At 36.6% G+C, this 24,071-nt stretch overlaps 1 protein-coding gene across 3 annotated transcripts in view; it reads right to left on the reverse strand.

Annotated features, from left to right (window-relative positions):
• Positions 1-707: 707 nt before the first annotated feature.
• LOC137249869 (zinc finger MYND domain-containing protein 11-like) overlaps positions 708-24,071 on the reverse strand; it is a 64,978-nt gene continuing 41,614 nt past the window's right edge. For all 3 annotated transcript variants that reach the window (XM_067781856.1, XM_067781857.1, XM_067781855.1), the window contains 5 exons: positions 4,233-4,437; positions 3,495-4,155; positions 3,341-3,413; positions 3,130-3,273; positions 708-1,556 (listed from right to left, as the gene is read on the reverse strand). In XM_067781856.1, the coding sequence (XP_067637957.1) occupies positions 1,407-1,556; positions 3,130-3,273; positions 3,341-3,413; positions 3,495-4,155; positions 4,233-4,437 (1,233 nt within the window). In that variant the 3' untranslated portion in view covers positions 708-1,406. The remainder of the gene's footprint in view (positions 1,557-3,129; positions 3,274-3,340; positions 3,414-3,494; positions 4,156-4,232; positions 4,438-24,071) is intronic.

Here is a 24,071-nt window from a genome sequence, read left to right on the forward strand (position 1 = left end):
GTTTCCGGCACAAGCAACAAAATCATTTCTCTGGACCGGGATTGTGTTCAGCATTTTCCTGGTGCAGGAGAATATGAAGCAGTGTCGTTGGAAGGATCTGCTGGGAGGATGACAATTTATGGGATGGAACGCGACAAATTAAATTGCGTTGCACTGAAATTACAGTCCTTGGTCTGTAAAAATCCCGCCACAAAGAACCGGTTGCCGTGGGAAAGGACACTGTCCCTGCGGCCGATGTCGGTATCAATGGATTATACTGCTCAGATTGATGAGTGATAGATGCGAGGCCGCCTCCATTTCCTCTCGCCAACGCTACTGTATATTAAAGAGAGGAAAGCGAGACGTCTTTAAAAAAAAGCAGAGGTCGGAGGTGGTGAGTGTGAAAAGCGAGCTACAAGGCGTCCGAAAATTTTCCCAAGAAACTCGCTAAGTGACAGTGTTTGAAGAACATTGTGAATCGCTGCAAGAATGTAAATGTCGACCTGGTAACGGATATTCAGATAAGGCTTAGCGTAATATAGAATCAACACCCCTTAACACCAATGCGTCTATGGTCCAACTCTGTTGAAACTGCTATTTTCCTTAGATTTCCGTTCGAGGATAGCGATGACCGTTCGTGAGGGAACCGCATCCGCTAAATGAGTTGAAGCATAGCTACAAGAAAATCCATTTCTGTACTGAAAAGATAGCACGTACTACGTATGAAGTAGGTTTGTAGGTACAAATAGATATATTTAATCCCCTTTTTTTCACAAACTTTATTCAATTCCTTTACATATGATGAGTATACATATTATATTTCCTTCATTTGTTGTATGCGTTCTTAACAATTAAAGCTGTCTCTATTCGTCTGGAAATTTTCATTATACTAAATTTTTCGGACAAATAACATCTTTCTTATTCGTCCAGAATTTCTATTTAATACTGTTGTTGTAGCAGTGAAAGAAAAAAGAAACTTTAAAATAGAAATTAAATGAAACACTCTTTTAATTTCTATTTTATTGTTCTTGCCGATTTTGTTCCGAAAAATTTAAAAATAAAATTTCCGGACCAATAAAAGAACCTATTCCCTCGAAATTTCCGAACGAATAGTGATGACAAAAAGTTCAGAAACATTTTTGTACAAGCGTGGGCTTGATTTCAAAGTAGTGATGTTATATAAAAATTTTTTCAAAATAAACGGAAATAATAATACCTCAAATTAAATTAAACACTTCATTTGGAATATCTTAACTGCCGTATGACACTTTTAACAAATAATTCGATATTAGATTTCCAAAAAAATGCGTGAAACTTAGATCTAAGTTTGAAGACCTAATCAACAAAAGCTTATTAATACACATATATTCCACTTAGCGAATATTAAAAATTAAATATAAATGGAAGTCATTAAACATATTGCTTATTTACGTAGTCGAGGTTGCTTGACGTTGATCATTTTGATTTTTACACACTTTACTGTGCCCATCCTTCCAATGACGCGATTGACAAACTTGTGAGCAATACGCAGCTCGAAAACAACACAAATATATAGCCTCATTAAGACACCAATAGCACTACAAGGAAAACGGAAAACGAAAAAATTAATTGAGACATTTTTTTTTGTGTGTACTATCGATGTTAAATCGCCAACTTGTATTTTAGTATAACGAAATGATACCAAAGCGTAAATACTATACTATTATATATTTATTTTTAAGTCATGCAGTTATTCCAAATAAAAGTGGATTAGGTTTGAGCAAAAATTTCCAGGAATTTGACGTCGTTTTTTCTCTTAAAATTATATAAATATTCAGCCCAATTCTAAATAAACCCTCGGAATTTTGTTCTCGCGGATTTTTTTATTCCCGCGAAAAAATTCCTTAAATTCTTTTCTCCTAGGGAGAAAATTGGGGAATACGAATTTCGAATTTTCGAAGTCAGCTGTTTTGTTAATTGAAATTTCGTTACGCATTTCTTATTTTGTTTAAAAAATTTAAAAGCTTAAATATTGTTGCGAATTTGGTTGAAATTAAGAAATAAAGTATAAACAATGCATAGTATGGCATTTCATATGGTATTCACTGAAATGAGTAATGAATTGGTGCCACAGCAACATCAACAGAGGAGCATAAGAAGAAGAAGAAGGCGGGATAACACAAATCCGCTGGAGTTGCCTGCTTCTATTCATTAAAGTAATTTTCTGGCGGCCAAGTCGAATTGAATTCGTTTTTCCTCATATGACAAAATCTACTTAAGCCTTCTTAAAAACTCCTTGCGCAATTTCTGGATAAAAAAATAAATAAAAAAATAAAGAATATTGTGGCAGAATGTCCATATTTTAGCACACATTTTTACAAATAAGTGTACTTTGTTAAAAGAACCAATTTACTTTAACTATTTCCCCCAGCGGGTTAGGGGCTAGAATATACCCGCGGTAGGTATGCCTGTCTTTAGAAGCGACTCAAATACCAGATTCAAGGGGTTGTGTAGCGCAACCTTTTCAGGTTGCCAGCGAAATATATAGCTTCTCCAAACCCAATTATCAACCTCACCTTCGAGCTGTGAATCCCGTTTCACTAACAGACGAGGCTCTGGCGACCCCAAGCTCCTCATGGAACTTGGTGTGGGGAGAGAGGGATGGCCTGAAGGTTTAATGTGGCGATATAAATCGTTCCCGAGATGGTCGGGCTAGCACCTTAATGGAGCTGTGTTACCGGAGCATATCGGAACTGTATCCGGCAAAGGACCATCACATCGATAACACTCCCCAAAGCCTTCCGAGGAGTGACCATATCGCTACAACAACAACAACTTTAACTATTTTGATACATTCCCTTTAATTTAACAAGTGAAAAAACTCCTAAGAAATGGCAGAGAAATCTCCCTCTCGCTCACATTCATAATACATACTTTTCCGCTTTTTCGAACATTGTTCAGAATAAGAGGAAAGAGAAAAGTGAAAAAACTCACAAGGAATTTTTATTTAGAATACGAGGAATGGGAGAAGGGGAAAAACTCGCAAGGAATTTTTGTTTAGAATTGGGCTGATTTACTTAGGTAAGTAGAACATTTTTCAAAGAGGCGATTCATGCAATTGGCCGACTTTACATCAAATAGATCGTAAGTAATAAGTTTTAAATTATATACCCATTGCTTTCGCTTAAGAATTTTCTTTTCATGTTCGTGCTTTTTAATTGATTCTTTAAGTTTATCAATATTTGCCAGTAATTTTTCATTCTTTTTTTGGGTTGCAGAAACCAATTTTAAAGCGTCATCAAGTTGGTCCTGAACCTAAGGTATTTGTGAAAAAGCAGGTTTTATCTAAAAAAAATACCCAAATATAGCAATAGATATTTACCTGCTTTAAATCTGATGCACTTACTAAAGTATTTGCTGCACGTGTCGACTTTTTGGGAGACTTCTTCTGATTTCTACAAAAAGAATGACACTCGTAAGTTGCATTGAAAATAAACATATTAAAAATACAACAAGCATAAAAAACACATATGAACCTTCTCGCCCTTAATCTAGCTTCTGTTTCATTTAAAAATCCGCTATCACTTAACGTTGGCTCTACGTTGGGTAATGAATGTCCATCGCCCGAGATATCCAAAAAGCTGTTCATATTTCTGTTTGGCACAATATTACATATAGTTTGTCGCCGTGTAGGCGGCTTTCTTCCTTTATTTGAATTTGCCATAAATTGATTTGCAGTCCTTTGTAAAGCATTTCTTATAATTTGTTCCATTTCGGATTTGTTTGCATGAAAAGAAAATATACTTGGTGGATACGCCGCGAGCACCTGATGTATACGCAACTCTTCTAGTGCTTTTTTAATTGCCGGTTTATTGCCAATTTTTAATGATTTAATATCTGTGTCAATGGAGCGTATAAAACGCGATTCGATAAGCGCACGAGAGTGATTGCCGCCAAAGAAGCGCACATCATATTTGTTATTTGCTAAAACACGTATAACTTTAGCTGGCCAGTAGGGAAAACCACTGTGTTTGGCAAACACCAATTCGTGACGTTGTAGGCATGGCTTAGCAAACCAGACATTGGAATGCTTTTCATGCGAGTGCCGAAAACAATCGGGACAACGACGAATTTCTGCTAAGTCGTATCCAATGTCTCGTACCATCCATTTTGTAGACTCCATTTCAGTTCCATTAGCTGCAAAGCAAGTTAGGGTTACATAATGCAAATACAAATATAATTGTATGTAATTTTTAATATACACATTTACTCACGTCCAAAAAAGACACCTATAGTATGCTGTAAGTCAAGTACGTCCACCAAAAATTCAGTTAGTAATTTATACTTCTTTGCTTTAAGCTTAGCTGCTATACTTTCAAGGGATATTCCAGGAAATTTCAGAAGAAGTTTTGAAACAATCGCTATACATCGACTTGGTAATTTAATGGATTCCAAATAAGTTAAAACATCGTGATTGACCTATTTATATTGAATCAATTCCAATCAATTAATACTTATATGCTCTTATTTACATCTTCACTTATCAAATTAGTTGAAAGTTTTTAGTAATGCACTAGAAATAAGTCTGTGCGAGATTCGAATTTGCTTCGATAAATACACAACAAAATATGGCATTAAGGGCGGTATCCGCATCGTAAGCAAGAATTATTTTATTTTACTCTTGTAAGCCAAAGTTGAAGTGGTTTTATTTGATAAGCAGACCAATTCTAAATATTCCCTCGGAATTTTATTCTCACGAATTTTTTTATTCCCGCGGAAAATTCCTCCAATTCTTTTCTCCTAGGGAGAACAATAATTGAGGAATAGGAATTTCGAATTTTCGAAGTCAGCTTTTTTGTCAATTGAATTTCTTATTTTGTTTAAAATATTTAAAAGTTTAATTATTGTTGCAAATTTGTGTGAAATTAAGAAATAAACATATAAACAATGCACAGAGTTGCATTTCATGTGGTATTCACTGAAATGAGTAATGAATTGGTGCCACAGCAACATCAACAGTGGAGCATAAGAAGAAGAAGACGGCGGGATAACACAAATCCGCCGGAGTTGCCTGCTTCCATTCAGCAAAGCAATTTTCTGGCGGCCAAGTGGAGTTGAATTCGTCATATGCCAAAATATCCTTGCGCAATTTCTGGATGGCTGCATCAAATATACCAAGAGCTCTTCCGTTGCTTATAATATAGTTACTTTTCGACTTCAAATAAAGAATATTGTGCTAGAATGTACGTATTTTACCACACATTTGTACAAATAAGTGTTATTTCTTAAAAGAACAAATTTCCTTTAACTATTTTGATACATTCCCTTTAATTTAACAAGTGAAAAAACTCCTAAGAAATGGCAGAGAAATCACCCTCTCGCTCACATTCACAATACATACTTTTCTCCCATAACCGGTTTCCGCTTTTTCGAACATTGTTCAGAATAGGAGGAAAGGGAGAAGTGAAAAAACTCACAAGGAATTTTTATTTAGCATTCGAAGAATGGGAGAAGGGAAAAAAATCGCACGGAATTTTTTTTTAGAATTTGGCTGAATATGTATTGTGTTAGAATATTAGTAGTTCGATACATTACTATGCTGCTAGTAAATAGATGCACAACAACAGCAAAGCAAGCACATCCATGTAAACATAAAAGCAAGCAGCCAGACATTACTGACACATATACATGTATCATGGCAGAACGATACAAGGTGGCAGCATGGTGACATGCCTACAAACATAAATAAAAGTTCCATGTACTTTGTTTTTGTAAATTCGATGGACAAATGTCAAAATCGTACTGCGCCGGAAGTTGATGTATCACATCAAATAAAATAAGTTTATAATCAGCTGTTCCATGCTGCCACCTTGTATCGTTCCGCCATGACATGTATATAGCTAAATAACCAACAATGTGATACAATACAGACACGAGAAATAAACAAGCAAATGTTGGAGACGGCTGTTCGCGAAAGGTCTTGACTCTAAGAGAAATAGGCGAACGAGGCAGCTGAGGATATAAAAGCAGCGCAAGCTAAGGAATAATGAGGCAGTTGATTTTAAAACGTTGTAATTGAAGTATGCGAGTAATTAATTGTGAAGTCTACTACCATAGTAGTGTTGTATAAAAAAAAGATTTGCTATTCTGAATATTTGAGTTATTTATTCGACAGATCAGCGATTCGAACGATAACAGAAGTGCATAATAATCAAGAATTTCTAGTATTCGTTACAGCATTTTCTCTTATCAATATTCACATTCTTTACAAAATTTCGTTCAAGCTGCGGTCTGCATGCATCAATTGAAACGTACAAGTATTTCTTGAGCATTTCTTCAAGGGTTCAAGAAATGCTCAATAAAGCAGGCGTAAATTTTTGGTAGCAACACTCATCTTGGAAATAATTTTATGAAGAAAATGGTGAGCCGTGCGAAAAGACGCAAATAAAAATGTCAGTAGTTTTAATAATTTGGGAAAAATTTAAACAACGTGACATCAGGACGGACAAGGCAACAGCTGTTTCGATTATACCTCTCTTCAAAGCCGGGAGTGGGATTTTAACCCGCACTCCTACGATGGTTGAAGTGTTACAAACGCATTCAGCCACGTCATGCCTTAGTTGTTGTAAACTTATTGCCTTTCTTGCATATTTTATTCTTTTTGCACACTACATACTTTGTATGTAATCATGTGTTAAAGTTATGCTTTTTCTTAGTGGCGGTTTCAAAGAAACTGGCCCTTCTGCGTTTGTTCTATTTATAGAACTACGAATTATTAAATAAATTAAATTAAAAAGTTGCTTCAAATAAATGTTTGCATACATTTAAAAACAATTAGGGCAATCCCAGCATAATTCATACAAAATTATCAATATTTTAAACTTCTCAAAATATCGTATCTTTTTTTGTCGAAAAAATATTTTGCCGTATTAAAAAAAGCCGAAATACATATATAAGAAATGCTGAAAAAATGTGCATGCCTGGCATTTTTTTACTTGCAGAGATATTTGCAAAGAAAAGTTGCACGTTTTCGTGTGTTGTTGTAATTTCCACGAATTGGTTGTAAACAAACACGATTATGCTAACAAAAAAGTCGTTTCTGCAAAAATACTGTGGATAGCAGGTGTTGGCGCCAACCAGGGCTATTGTCTTAAGCGGGGTCGGAGACCACCAATGCATAAACGGATTTTGTGCAGAAAACTATTAATCGGGCCCAGATATGAGATCAGCTGGAGGTTATTTTTGGTTTCTTGTGAACATTTTCCGACAGAAGAATTTCGAAATTATATTCTCCCGAATGAGTTTCGAACGCGAGTGTTCAAATTTCTAGACCCGCAGGCCTACCATTAAGCTATGACCCCGCCTGTATGTATGTGGCTTAACTTCAGTTTTTCTCGTTTGTTGTTTTTGTTATTTTATTTGTTTGATGCAGTAGAGCTGAAGCATTACGGTTTAATGTGTTATTAGTCTAATTTGAAAATAACAAGATATTTATCTTTAGCAGGGGCGAAATAGCTACATATAATATCAGCCAGCATGTTTAATTACTTTAATTTTTCCGTCATAATAAATATACAATAATTTAATAAAAGAAATTATTGTGCAATACGCCTAAAACTCATTGGCCCATAGTCATAGTCAAAATAAAATAGGTTTTATATTTAGTTGCATCTTTTTTTGACAGATAGCTCATAGAAAACTATGTCAAAAAGCTGTAACTAAATTTAAAACCTATTTTATTTTGACTATGACTATGCGCCATTAAATTTTACGAATGTAATAGATTAATAGACGATTAAATCGAGGATCATAAACAACATAACAATAATTAAACAATTCACCATGGTTTAATCACAGGTTTGCTCGGTAAGAAAAAAATTTGACAATTACAGCCATCTTGCTTCCAAAACGAGTTGAGATCCATTACCTGTGTTGTTTCTTTGCAAATTTATTAAAAGTAATAGCAGCAGAAATGGGAGGAAACACATTTTTTTATTTATTTATTATTTTTGAGTTTATGGTTAATTTATTAAATAAAGCAGGATGTACTAGTGTGTCTTCACAAACGATAAATTGGGGCGGACAAAAGCTGTTTTCTTTCTTGCAAGTTTACGACCTACGAAACCAATTTAGCAGAATATCTATGTAGTTTGAAATGAGTAGTCTGTATGCCTGTCATGTCTTTTGGTTGTAAGATTATTTTCAATGCTTTCGTAAGTAAACTGTAATATTTGGCGACGACGAAACGGCTATTGGCAAAAGATTCACTTTGAAAGATTAGTGCGTCATCTGTTTAAAATATATCAAATGTTTGTTCCTTTTTCAGACTTGTACGTTTAACAACTTCAATGTAGCAAGACCGTTCCTTAAAGCCCTGGAAAAGTTGACATAGTCATAAAGGGCCAATTAAACTTCCTTAACCCTAACGCCATAGTCGTAATCATACCTATATCCATAACCATCTCCAATGTGATCGATTAATGGTGCCTTAACCTAAAAATCGTGAAAATTTCAAAAAAATTAAGAAAACGCAAAAAATTACAAACATATTCCACAAAAAATAAGTCTCCTAGTCATACGTATCCAAAACAATAAATAAAATCTACAAAAATTTATTAAATTCACCAACTCAAATATTTTTAAGTTATGGATATGGCGAGAAACCAAAAACCAATTGGTTGGCTATGGTATGGTTATGGCGTTAGCGTTATGGTATGGCACCATTAATCCCCTGCAAATATTGTTGGATTACGTGTTCCATTTTCTTCATGTTGGAGTACTCTAACAATACTCGTTTGCAATGCGTTTGCGGACCACCATCAGCCGATCATTGCTCGTTTTTTAACGACCGTATCCACGACACGATGACGATCGAACAGAGTTGCCAAAAGTAAAATATTGCATACAAATAACTGATAATAAAATTTTACAATGGCAACTCTGACAAAATGCAACCGCGCACTGGTTTTATGTATACATACTATAGTATAGAGAAATATTAGTTTTTTTATTCACGCATATGCTAAATAACAAGAATATTCGTAGTAAAAAATATAAAAGTTGTATTGCCCCTCTTCATTTACTTTCATTTTAAATTAAATTCACTCCGATAATTCTTTCCGACACAATTCCTCTTTAGTAATTTGGCATATGATCCTCTGTGGGTGCTCCATGGAGTACTACAGTGAAAGTACTTTGGAAAGTACTCTCATGTATGTACTCTATGGAATACTCACAAACAAAGCGAGAGTGGGATCACCTACTCCTCTCCTAGGACATCGCAATGTTAATTGGAGCACATTCTTTGTATGAATACAGATTAGTTTTGGAACACTCCTATACTCCCAAAGTAGTATTCCTTACATTATTTATGGAGTACTCGCGTTTTTTGAAGGGTCGATTACATTGATTTCCATAAGGTAGGTTCGATCAGCTGTTTTATCTGGTTATGGTTATATGGTTATAAGTCACCATTAATTGGCCCTTAATGCCGGGTATGGTTGGCTATGGTATGACATTAGTTGCATCAGTTGTTTTATATGGGTATGGATATGGTATGTTTGCCAGTGCCTTAAACCGTTCATTGAACTCTTCTGTCAAAGGCAAAGTCCGAACTTGAAGTACTGACAAAATTTGCAATTTTTTCCTGTCTGGTACGGTTTTATTATTTTCAACAGACAAAAACAATATCTCTTTCTTCTTTGACGAAATATTTACTAAAAATTCTATAATTTCCCCGAAACCTACTGGCATTTACAAAATTGCTATCACTATTAATATACTACTTAAGGTACTCTTCTACAATACTTTTCGCAGAGAGGGATTGAATTATTACCCTTTTTCCGTGCTTCGTAAAAGCCACCCGTACTGATTTTGAATTCGGGAGTTACAAAACTATGCTGTCAACAAACGAACAAACCTCTTGTAGTTGAATTATCACAAGTCACAGAGTGTCGTATTCGTATAAAATTTGAAGATTTTAATTGTTTCCATCCCTGCAAAAATTGTTGGATTACGTGTTCCATTTTCTTCATGTTGGAGTACTCTAACAATACTCCTTTGCAATACGTTTGGGGACCACCATCAGCCGATCATTGCTCGTTTTTAAACGACCGTAATAACGACACGATGACGATCGAACAGAGTTGCCAAAAGTAAAATATTGTATACAAATAACTGATAATAAAATTTTACTATGGCACCTCTGATAAAATGCAACCCCGCACTGCTTTTATGTATACATACTATAGTATAGAGAAATATTAGTTTCTTTATTCACGCAAATGTTAAATAACATAATGTTACGAATATTAGCAACACTAAGGGGTACTGCCATCTCTAGGCCGATGCTAAGCAGTGACGTGAATTCACATCAATAATTCAATCATTATGTCTACACATACGCGTGCACGCGGCGGAGAAGCAACGCACAAGCACATGCAGATATCTTATCTGAAATACTCCTAAATTGTGATTGTGGAAGTGTCGCTCACACATACAAGCGCATGGGGTATGAGAGAAGCTATACAAATTATACATCTGTAGTTGTAGCTGAGAAATTAATACCTAGTAAGTTCTGGAATTAGAAAAGCCTGGAAATATGCAACGAGGAGGTCGGACAGTATAAAAGGGCGACAACAGTGGAGGCGAGTAATCAGTTTCATTTGAGCTATCAATCAGTTTGGTTATTACATATATGTAATACTTCTATATCACTACTACTGAACTGTGCAGCCTGTCAAACATTACAGTACAGATATACAACGAGAGAAGGAGACAAAATCTCAAGGCTGTCGTTAAATTTTTGTAAAAGAGGGGCTTAAATATATGTATATTTCAACAAGCCGTCATGCTTATATCACTATTGTACATTAGGCTATTACGTTCTCCAAATGAAAAAGTAAGCTTTTGTTTTCCATTAGTATTATAATTTTTTTATTGTTTTAAGAACTCCGCAGAATATCATTACCGATTTTTGCTGAGTGCGCAGATATACGTATGTAAATGAGCCCTTAGTGACCAAAAAAAGCAAATAATGCCAACTGACAACTCGAATTTCTCATGCACAGAATTAAAGGCCTCCTGCGATTTACAACGAGATTGACTGAATTTTTGTATGTGTGCGTGTCGGGTATTTGACACTTGCCCCGCGACTGTCAAATAAAAATCCATCAATCAACATTTGCATTGAGAAACCGTAGCGTTCGGACGTGAATATGTCGTCATCGGATGATGATTTTTTTTACTTGCAACTACAACAGTTTTATTAAATTAATAAAAATTTTATTAAATAATAATAAAAGCTTTACATTCCATAAAGCTGGTAAGCATTGATAATTTTCAATAAATTTTAATATGAATTGCTCTTCTTCCGCGCACTTGTTCATTTTGAATGTCGACACAAACTAAATACAACACTGCTGTTTTGTCAATCACACCCCGCGACTATCAAATAAGCAAGCGTCAAATGAAAAAATCAAAAATTTTTGATTTTCATCAACGTGTAGCCGACAACAAATACTTGTGTAACGAAGCCACCCGACCGCACTAACACACACAAAATTCAGTCAATCCCGTTGTAAATCGCAGGAGTCCTTAACAGTTACAAAATATGCGTAGGCGCCACGAATGGCATAAATTGAAAACAAATCTAGTTAGCGGTCGTAAGATTTTCAGCTGTTATAAGTAAAATTTACAAAATTAATATTATTTCAACACCAATAGCAGCCAGCCCAGTACTAATATTTTACTTCATCAAAAATTTACTTCATTAAAAAACTCAAAATAAGTAAAATTTTGAAAACGTTTATGTATCGTTTATTCAAGCTAATTCACTTTAAATTATTTTTAAAAACGATGCTTGTTGGTATTTATGTATAAGTATATTTTTATACATGTATATTTGAATTTTTTTCATTTCAAAAATATGAATTATTAGCTTTGTTTTTTATACTCAGTTGAGCAGAGCTCACAGAGTATATTAACTTTGATTGGATAACGGTTGGTTGTACAGGTATAAAGGAATCGAGATAGATATAGACTTCCATATATCAAAATCATCAGGGTCGAAAAAAAATTCGATTGAGCAATGTCCGTCCGTCCGTCTGTCCGTTAACACGATAACTTGAGTAAATTTTGAGGTATCTTGATAAAATTTGGTATGTAGGTTCCTGGGCACTCATCTCAGATCGCTATTTAAAATGAACGAGATCGGACAATAACCACGCCCACTTTTTCGATATCGAAAATTTCGAAAAATCGAAAAAGTGCGATAATTCATTACCAAATAAGGATTAAGCGGTGAAACTAGGTAAGTTAGTTGAACTTATGACGCAGAATAGAAAAATGGTAAAATTTTGGAAAATGGGCGTGGCACCGCCCACTTTTAAAAGAAAGTAATTTAGAAGTTTTGCAAGCTGTTATTTGGCAGTCGTTGAAGATATCATGATGAAATTTGGCAGGAACGTTACTCTGATTACTATATGTCTGCTTACTAAAAATTTGCAAAATCGGAGAACGACCACGCCCACTTTTTAAAAATTTTTTTTTTTAAATTCAAATTTTAGAAGAAAAGTTAATATCTTTACAGTATATAAGTAAATTATGCCAACATTCAACTCCAGTAATGATATGATGCAACAAAATACAAAAATAAAAGAAAATTTCAAAATGGGCGTGGCTCCGCCCTTTTTCATTTAATTTGTCTAGGATACTTTTAATGCCATAAGTCGAACAAAAATTTACCAATCCTTATGAAATTTGGTAGAGGCTTAGATTCTAGGACGATAACTGTTAACTGTCTGCGAAAAAGGGCGAAATCGGTTGAAGCCGCGCCCAGTTTTTATACACAGTCGATAGTCTGTCTTTCCGCTCGGCCTTTACCACGATAACTTGAGCAAAAATCGATATATCTTTACTAAACTCAGTTCACGTACTTATCTGACCTCACTTTGTATTGGTGTAAAAAATGGCCGAAATCCGACTATGACCACGCCCACTTTTTCGATATCGAAAATTACGAAAAATGAAAAAAACGCCATAATTATATACCAAATACGAAAAAAGGGTTGAAACATGGTAATTGTATTGGTCTATTCACGCAAAATATAACTTTAGAAAAAAACTTGGTAAAATGGGTGTGACACCTACCATATTAAGTAGAAGAAAATGAAAAATTTTTGCAGGGCGAAATCAAAAGCCCTTGGAATCTTGGAAGGAATACTGTTCGTGGTATTACATATATAAATAAATTAGCGGTACCCGACAGATGAAGTTCTGGATCACCCTGGTCCACATTTTGGTCGATATCTCGAAAACGCCTTCACATATACAACTAAGGGCCACTCCCTTTTAAAACCCTCATTAATACCTTTAATTTGATACCCATATCGTACAAACACATTCTAGAGTCACCCCTGGTCCACGTTTATGGCGATATTAGATTAGATTAGATTTATTCATTCTTTCAATAAGTTTTTTACATATATGTATACAATAGGAACTTAACTTAAAAAATTATTAATAATGACAGAAAGTTAAGGCATTCAGTAAAATAGTATGCAATTTTAGTGTTGAATGCCGTCACAAATTAAGAATCATGAACATGTACGATATGTGTGGGGTGAAGGTAAAGATAATCCATAAGTTCAATGAGTTAAATAATGAAAATAATAAAGCATTAAAAATAACAATTTTGGTTTCAGTTCACTAAGTGACAGGGTTCAGCAAAGTTTTGATCTCGTCGTGTAACAGCTCTAATAAAAATGATTTAACATTTTTTAAAAATTCTCGCAAATTCCTAATGACACGCAAAGTCGCAGGTATCTTATTGAAGACTTTACAAGAAACGATAGTAAAGAAGTTATTAAAATGAGTAGTACGAGAAGTGGGAACAACAACAAGTCCCAGTGAGTTTTGCCTTAAGTTATAATTATCAGAGACGAGGCTGTGTAAATACCCACAGCGAATACAAAATATTTTTAACGTTTTATAATAGTACATGTGCTTTACCGGAAGAATTTTCATTTCCCTGAATAAGTCCATGCTGTGGTGAAAACGGTTAACGTTGCATATCTTCCTTATGAAAAATTTTTGAGTAATAAGAAGTTGCTGGATATTATTGTGAGAAGCAACCCCCCAACAGCATATGCCATATTGAAGCCTTGAGTGAACCAACGCGTAGTAGAATGTTCTAAGCGTTGCGTTTGAACATATCTTCCTCAGACTATAAAAATAGCGAACCGTGGATCGCATGTAGGACTTCAGGCGAGAAATATGTGTTGACCAACTTAAGGATTGGTCCACAGAAATTCCCAGATATTGAAAGACTTTAACTCTTTCAATTGGAAAACACTTGTCGCTACAAGTTGTTTCAGAATTATACCACGTTCCAGAGCACAACAAATTGTTTAGAGCAAAATGTTCGCAGTCAGTGGCGTGGAATATAATATCAATATCGGGAGAGATTTTTGAATGTAAATCGAAATACATCATCTGTGTTTTCCTGCTAACAATCATTTTATGTGTAGCAAACCACACTCTCAACAGATGAACATCATAGTTGACACCTGCTACCAAATCTAGATAGTTCGTTGAACTATAGGCTATAGCAAGGTCATCTGCAAACGCGGTTACCTTCTCAAAAAAGGCAAGGAAAATAAGGAATTCAAATAAACTAAGAACAATGTCGGACCTAAGACAGAACCTTGGGCTACTCCCAGGTCAATAGTAACAGAATCACTGAAACAACTGCCAACCTTAACTTTTTGCGCTCTACCTGATAAGTAAGATTTCAACCAGTTATACATAAAGCCACGAAAGCCCACGCAATGTAATTTATTTAACAAGATTTGGTGATCTACCATATCAAATGCTTTCGTGATATCTACGAATAGGCCAGCACAGTTCTTTTTTTGTCTAACTCGCTATATATAAAGGAACAAAAGTTCAAGAGGGCATCTTCGGTGGAACGTCCACATCGAAAACCAAATTGCATCAGGCTGAAAAAATTTTTGTTGTTAAGAAATTCAAGAATTCTACGTTTAACAAGCTTTTCAAAAGTTTTCGAGATGGAAGAGAGCAAAGAAATTGGTCGGTAATTGTTTATATCCTTTTTGTCACCCTTTTTAAATAAGGGAATGACTACAGCACATTTCAAGTCAGTAGGAAAAATTCCAGAAAAGATGCTTTTGTTAAACAAATAAACTAAAATATCGACTAAATTTAAAGCGACATTTTTCAAAACCTGATTGGAAATTCCATCAGAGCCACACGATCTGGAGTTATCTAAAGAATTAACTGCCTTTAATATTTCAGCGCCGGTAAAAGGTACAAAGTAAAAACTGCTGCCTGAGGTCGAAAATATAGGGTTAATCATCGAAGTTTCGCATGTGCCTGCAATTGTGTGAGTTAGGCCGACTGAAGAAAAGTGACAGTTAAAGAGATTTGCTACAATTTTGGGATCAGAAATGTTTACACCACTTTGTAATAAAATAATTGATGAGTCGACTGATTTAGAACCCCGATTAAAAATATTGTTTATTACCTTCCATTCCTTCTTTGGGTTCCCATGCGATGCTCTGAACTCATTTCTATAGAAACTGTCGCGTTCAAAACGGACTTCTTTCCTTAAATTTTTACATAAGCCTCTATACCGATTACGAATCCTCGTATTGGACGAATATTGAGCACACTTTCTCCCAAGCTTATTTTTAAGGCGGATGGTTTTAACCAACCGCTGGCTGATCCAAGGCTTCAACTTTATTTCAGACCTAGGTGGAGTGAAAGAAAAGCTTGCTGCCTGTATATGGCTAATAAAGATATTTAAGAAGATTTGGTATGCAACAGAAACGTTATCTTCAGCATAAACTAAGTCCTAGGACTCAAACCGTAGGCTTTGGTTGAGGGAACCGAAATTAATCCTGGTGAATTTAGAATTAGCATTACTGCTATTCGGGGTTATTTTTTTGCGTGTAATGTTTATTACTAAGCCTGTCATAGAATGATCTGTAATGTTGAGATTGAGATTTATACCAGTAACAATATTAAATATATAACTGCTGCTGCGAACAAATACATGGTCGAGACAGCTCCCAGAAACACTACGAGTAGGTTCATTTAAAAAGGATGTTAGCCCATGATTATTCATAAGCATAAGGTAGCTATCAGTTATAGCATTTAGGTTGAGGATATCTAAATTAAGGTCACCTAGAATAAAAAAGTTACCAGAAATTTCACTGCAAAGAAGATTTGAAAACTCATCCAAAAATATCTGAACAGCGACCGAGTGTAGCCTGTAGACACACATGAAACTGAAAACTTTGGAATCCAACCTTAAAGATATCTTTAAAATGTCAGCACTCGTAATATCATATTCTAAGTATTCACATTCGTAATTACTTCTTACAAAAACTCCAACACCACCTGCTGAATATCGGTCATTTGTATTTGCAAAGAAAGTATAGCCAGGTATAGTAAAGTCACGTATTTCGTGACAGTATATCCATATTTCGGAAACAAAAATTAAATCCGGTTTGATTTTAAATAATGCCTCGAAAAGGCGTTCACATATAGAACTAAGGCCCACTCCTTTTTAAAATACTCATTAACACCTTTCATTTGATACCCATATCGTACAAAAAAATTCTAGTCACCCCTGGCCCACCTTTATGGCGATATCTCGAAAAGGCATCCACCTATGGAACTAAGGCCCACTCCCTTTTAAAATACTCATTAACACCTTTCATTTTATACCCATATCGTACAAACAAATTCTAGAGTCACCCCTGGTCCACCTTTATGGCGATATCTCGAAAAGGCGTCCACCTATAGAACTAAGGCCCACGCTCTTTTAAAATACTCATTAACACTTTTCATTTGAAACCCATATCGTACAAACGAATTCCAGAGTCACCCCTGGTCCACGTTTATGGCGATATCCGAAAAGGCGTCCACCCATAGAACTAAGGCCCACTCCCTTTTAAAACACTTATTAACACCTTTCGTTTGATACCCATATTGTACAAACGCATTCTAGAGTCATCCCTGGTCCCCTTTATGGCGATATCACAAAACGGCGTCCACCTATGGAAATAAGGATCACTCCCTTTTAAAATACTCATTAACACCTTTCATTTGATACCAATATCGTACAAACAAATTCTAGAGTCAACCCTGATCCACCTTTATGGCTATATCCCTAAATGGCGTCCACCTATAGAACTATGGCCCACTCCCTCTTAAAATACTCTTTAATACCTTTCATTTGATACACATGTCATACAAACACATTCCAGGGTTACCCTCGGTTCATTTTCCTACATGGTTATTTTCCCTTATGTTGCCACCATAGCTCTCAACTGAGTATGTAATGTTCGGTTACACCCGAACTTAACCTTCCTTACTTGTTTTTTACTAGTTATGTAAACAATGTACTTTATATGGCTGCAGCCCATGCTTAAATAATAAATACATCAAGCCTTGTATTGTATTTGTTGGCCTTTTCATTGTTGAATCGACTAAACTGAGATTTTATAACAATTAGTATGCAGAAGTTCGGTAAAGGGGATAGTGACCCGCTGTTACCACTTTAATACTTTTTTTACACACGCTACTACAATTTACTAACACTAACAAAGCCCACGCATGCGCAGAACATACATTTGCACAGTTTCAGCAAATAATGATTGACAGAAAATTTGCACATTAGGAAGATAGGATAGAATAGAAGTATTATATATCATTGTGAATGATAACTAAGTGTGATATCTTATCTGTCAAATGCCTGACAGGATGTTCAACATGGCTACTTTTTAGCGTTTTGACAGGGTGTTCAATATGGCGGCGCCTATCTTCAGCGGGTGATAGAAAGAGATACAGAATGAGACAGCGATAGTCAAATACAATTCAGGTGATCCAATCACTTTGGAATTTTGACGTCTATGCAGAAGATATCACACTTAGTTATCATTCACAATGTTATATATATGGTTATTAAGCAAGTTATTCGTTGCAAAGTACAGTGGCTCACAGCTTATTTCGTGTGCCTGTATGTTAAACTAAAGAATTGTAGAATTATTTTTATTCGTTTTACTTAAAAAAAATTTAAATGCACAATCAAAGATAAATTATTTGTAATTACAAACACGTATAAATGCATTAAAATTTTTTCTGCTATTTACAACAAAAACAGAATACTAGGTAAATCGACGTCACAGCTTATTTCGTGTGTACACTTTTACCGTTATCCGCACCAGTTAGCAATTATAGGAAATTTGTTTTGCATAGTATATTAGATTATATTCTTATTTAGTTGACACATTGAAAGTAGTCGGTTGTCGAGCTTAATTGAAAAATACCGTGATGGGTCGTCGTACTTCGATTGAAAGGCGCGAATTAGTGATTACGCATTACAAAAATGGAAAGTCGCAGAAAAAATGCTGAAATTGTAAATTTAAGTATTTTCACAGTACAGTACATTATTCAACGCTTTTTTCGTGAAAACAGAGGGGTTGACAAAGGCCGCCAGGCTCCAAACAAAATTTTTACAGAAGCTGATGAAAGGTGGATATTAAGAAAAATTTAAAAAGACCCAAGTATTAGTGCACCAGCTTTGACAAAAGAGGTTGAAAAAGTATTTGGTAAGTCATGTAATCCTGAAACAATAAGAAGAATTCTGTGCAAAGCTGATTTCCATAGTAGGACAGCTCGAAACAAACCGTTTGTTAATGAGCGTAAAAGGGTGCAGTTTGCCGAAAACCATGTTAATAAAGACCAAACATTTTGGAATGACGTTATTTTCGCCAACGAAAAAAAATTCAACCTCTTTGATTCCGATGGGAAGTATTTTGTTTGGCGTAAGCCCAACGCGGAGCTGGAACCGAAGAATCTGCATGGTACAGTAAAACACGGTGGGGGCCATGTAATGGTTTGGGGCTGCATGTCATCAGCTGGTGTCGGAAACTTGGTTTTCATCGACGATATTATGGATAAAACAGTTTATTTGAATTTATTAAAAAATAATTTACTAGAAAGTGCTGAAAAATTGGGCATTCGGGACAGGTTCAGGTTCTATCAGGACAATGATCCGAAGCATAAGTCGGAATTAGTGCAACGGTGGCTTATATGGAATTGTCCTCATGTGGTAAAAATGCCCGCACAATCCTCTGATCTCAATGTAATTGAGAATTTATGGAATATTCTGGAGCAAAAAATCAGAAAACATAACATAAGCAACAAACAAGATCTAAAAACAGCATTGCAAATGGAGTTGGAAACTTGTTAGCTCCATGCAATCCCGGTTAAAAGCTGTATTAAAACAAAAAGGCTGCCCTACAAAATATTAGATTAGTAAAAACTTGATAAAATTAAAAAAAAAAATTATGTATTTTCGAGTTTCGTTAAGCACACGAAATAAGGTGTAGATTTACTTATAATTTTGATTTTGCTGTAAATATATTAGTTAAGAAGAAATAATTTTAGTTTGTTTATGTATGTTTGTAACAAGAAAAATTTTATCTTTGAATGTACGTTTAAGTTTTTTTTTTCTAAATAAAGTTCATATACAAATATTACACTTGTTTATTTTGATAAACGGGCACACGAAATAAGCTGTGAGCCACTGTATAAGTGTTATTGTGAAGTACTTTAATAAAGGCCATTTTTCCATTATTCAATATTGGAGTAATTTATTCAACAGTTTAGCGATACGAACGTTGGCAGAAGATTGCAAATAAGGGGAATTGCAGTAAATTTGTTACAATTGGTGTCAGAAGAGGAATTGTTGAATTAATTCCGAAGACTTCGAATACAACTTGGGCATGCCAAAGTTAAGTGAATTGAAGATCCAGCAACTGAAGAAGGAGTTGGAGAGCCGTAGATTGAATACAACCGGCATTAAACTAGAACTTCAGAAACGACTACGACAGGCAATGTAATTAGAAGGAATTGACGTAGAAGAGTATGACTTTCATGTTGATGGCGAGGAACAAACAAAAATGGAAGAAACACCGCAGAAAGTTACGAGCACAGACTTAAACATGATTTTGGCTGCAATATCTGCTCAATCATCGACAGTGGCTTCTCAACTGGAATCGCAAAAGACAGATATAACATCTCAACTGGAAGAGCAGAAGACAGATATAACATCTCAACTGGAAGAACAAAAGACAAGTATAGCATCCCAACTGGAATCACAGGAGACACGTATAACATCTAAGATGGAAACACAGTTAGAAGAACAGAAGACATACATATATGGCTGAGCAGTTGAAAGCACAAGAATCTCGCATATCTTCGCAACTGTCAGAACAGGAAGCAAGGGTATCATCAAAACTGGAAGCGCAGAATGCAAAAATCGCTCAATTTCAGGCAGAAGTCGATGATTTAAAATCGGCCAGCAGTTTCAACGAGTAATCCAAAGGTAAAAACACCACCCTTTGACGGTTCTGTTCCTTTCCAGGTCTTCAAGCTACAGTTTGAGAAGACCGCAGCAGTGAACAATTGGAATGCGGAAGATAAAGTTGCTGCACTGTTCGTGACATTGAAGGGGCCAGCAGCCGAAATCCTACAAACGATTCCCGAAGGAGAGCGGAACAACTATTAAGCATTGATGGCTGTTGTAGAACGACGTTATGGAAGCGAGCATAGAAAACAGATATTCCAAATTGAGTTGTAAAACCACTACCAAAAAGCAAATGAGACATGGGCAAAGGTTGATGGAGATTGTGGGACAACCAAATTGTGGGTTGTCGAAGCAGCTAACAAATCAACACTGAACACACTTGTAGGAAAAACCCTGGCTATGAAAACAACAAGATTGACGTGTTCCGGTAAGAGTACTCAATGAGTTCAAGTCACCATTTAATTTGACCAAAGGAGCTATTTTGGGAAGATGCCAAGAGGCTGAAGTAGTTATTAACTGTGAACAGCTCGAGGAACACGTTTCATCTAGTAATACTGATCATTCAAATGACATCACGGCATGGACGCAGGGGCTAGAGGAAGCCTATCAGAATAAGGCAAAACAACTGCTCCTAAAGTACGCAAACATATTTGACCAGGATGGTTGCAAACCAGGCCGCACCAATGTTGTGAAACATCAAATTGACACTGGAGACGCGAGGCCGATACGTCAAGCTCCTCGTAGTGTTCCACTGGCGAAACGGGAAGTTGTGAGTCAAATCGTACAAGAAATGAGCGACAGCAGCGTCATCGAACCATCAGCTATTCCATGGAGCTCACCGGTAGTACTTGTAAAGAAGGATGGAAAAATGAGGTTTTGCGTGGACTACCGGAAGTTGAATGACGTCACGAAAAAGGATAGCTACCTATTGCCAAGAATTGACGATACTCTGGACTCGCTATCTGGTTTTCCACACTGGACTTGAAAAGCGGCTACTGGCAAGTTGAGGTGAAGGAGGAAGATAAAGAGAAAACAGCCTTCAGTGTCGGTGATGGTCTTTGGCAATTTACAGTAATGCCTTTTGGACTTTGTAATGCACCAGCTACTTTTAAGAGACTCATGGACCAGGTACTGAAAGGTCTACATTGGAAAACATGCTTGGTGTACCTGGACGACATCATCGTATTGGGCAAGAACTTTGAGGAACATCTTTAGAACTTGGAGGAAGTTTTCCAGAGAATAGCTGGCGCTGGTCTGAAGTTAAGTTCCAAAAAGTGTGCGCTGTTTAAAAAGGAAGTAAATTATTTGGGTCACAAGGTAACGACAGAGGGCGTCTGCACTGCAAACGAAAAGATAGAGGCTGTAAAGGATTGGCCAAGACCACAGAACCTACTATTTCCTTGAATTGAGAAGTTTCCTTGGGCTGTACTCATATTACCGCCGATTTGTACCAAATTTTTCCAGCGTAGCCCATAGTCTCCATGAGCTTAGAAGAAAAAATAAAGCTTTTGAATGGAAAAAGGAACAAAAGGTGGCTTCCCAAACATTGAAGGAGCGCTTGTGCACTGCCCCAATGTTTGCATATCCGATTACAGGAGCAACATTTATTCTAGATACAGATGCGAGTGGATATGCTATAGGAGGCGTTTTGTCACAACTGGTTGATGGACAGGAGAAGGTAGTCGCATATTACAGCCGTTCGATTGGAAAACCAGAGGAACTACTGCGTTACGCGGAGAGAGCTGTTGGCATTGGTAGAGTGCATTAAACATTTTCACAAATACCTCTACGGCCAGCGATTCCGTGTCAGGACAGATCACGCAGCGTTAAAATGGCTGCTGCAGTTCCGTAATCCGGAAGGACAATTGGCACGGTGGATCGAGCGACTACAAAGCTATGACTTTTCCATTGAGCATCGGAAAGGTAGTACCCATGGAAACGCCGATGCAATGTCACGAAGACCATGTAGTTTGGAATGCAAGTACTGTTCAAGGGCCGAGGCTAAAGAAGACATTATAGATGTCCGGCTAATGACTATAACGTGTACGGATGAATGGGACAAGGAACAGCTAAGAAAGTGTCAGATAGAAGATACAGATATTTCACATTTTATGCAAGGGCTCGAACGAAACGAAAGAGCAAACAGAGAAGAGATGTTAGCAGAGAGTCCCAATGCAAAGTCATATTGGGCACAGTGGAACAGTTTAGAATTGATATCCGGTTGCCTTCATCGATTATGGGAGAGTGAGGATGGTCAATGCAAGAAGAAACTGATATGATGATAATGGTCCAAGTGGAGGTCATCTTGGAATCACAAAGACGCTCGAGAAAATTAAGCAGAGATTCTATTGGGATAGAAGATACAGATATTTCACATTTTATGCAAGGGCTCGAACGAAACGAAAGAGCAAACAGAGAAGAGATGTTAGCAGAGAGTCCCAATGCAAAGTCATATTGGGCACAGTGGAACAGTTTAGAATTGATATCCGGTTGCCTTCATCGATTATGGGAGAGTGAGGATGGTCAATGCAAGAAGAAACTGATATGATGATAATGGTCCAAGTGGAGGTCATCTTGGAATCACAAAGACGCTCGAGAAAATTAAGCAGAGATTCTATTGGGTTGGTTGCCGTCAGTCGGTCACCGAGTGGATTGCCAACTGCGAGGTATGCAACAGAGCGAAATGGCCCAAAACACGAAGTCATGGTCAGATGAAGCAGTATATTTCAGGTGCACCATTTGAGAGGATCGCCATGGATGTCGCAGGTCCATTTCCTACTAGCAACCGCGGAAACAAATACGTACTGGTGGTTATGGATTTTTCAGTAAATGGCCAGAGGTATACCCAATCCCAAACCAAGAAGCAGAAGTGGTTACAAAGGAATGGGTTGCAAGGTATGGTGTACCAATGGAGTTACATTCTGACCAAGGCAGGAATTTTGAATCAGCTGTGTTCCAAGAAATGTGCAAGAAGTTGGGCATTCGGAAAACACGGACAACTGCATTGCATCCTCAGTCCGATGGTATGGTGGAACGTTTCAATAGAACATTGGAGGAGCATTTAAGGAAAGTAGTAGACAAGTACCATAAGGACTGGGATACGCACATATCATTATTCTTGATGGCCTACCGATCGGCAGTACATGAGACAACGGGCCAAACTTCCGCAAAGGTAATTTTTGGCAACGACCTTCGACTGCCAGCTGATTTGAAGTTTGGGATAGATTCCGATGCGGAAAGAAATTTCAAGAAATCCACTGGTGTCTTGGACGAAGAGCTGAGAGAGATACACGATCTGGTAAGGCAACCAGCAAAGATTATGAGTGACAAGATGAAAGCGAGGTACGATAAAGCAATTAATTCGGAAGGGTTTCACGAAGATTTGGTGCTGCTATACAACCCACAACGGAAAAAAGATTTGTCCCCGAAATTGCAGTGTATCTGGGAAGGCCCATACAAAGTTGTAAAACGGATCAACGATGTAGTGTACCGCATACAAACCATTGGGAAACCACGAACCAAAATGAAAGTGGTTCATTTGGAGAGCCTAGCAGCGTTTAGATCGAGAGATTTGTCTGATCGGGACGATTCTGGAAGTGTCGCTCACACATACAAGCGCATGGGGTATGAGAGAAGCTGTAAAAATTATACATCTGTAGTTGTAGCTGAGAAATTTATAACTAACTAGTAAGTTCTGGAATTAGAAAAGCCT

The sequence above is a fragment of the Eurosta solidaginis genome, chromosome 4 (assembly GCF_040869045.1).
Source record: "Eurosta solidaginis isolate ZX-2024a chromosome 4, ASM4086904v1, whole genome shotgun sequence".
In the NCBI taxonomy this organism is placed as follows: Eukaryota; Metazoa; Arthropoda; class Insecta; order Diptera; family Tephritidae; genus Eurosta; species Eurosta solidaginis.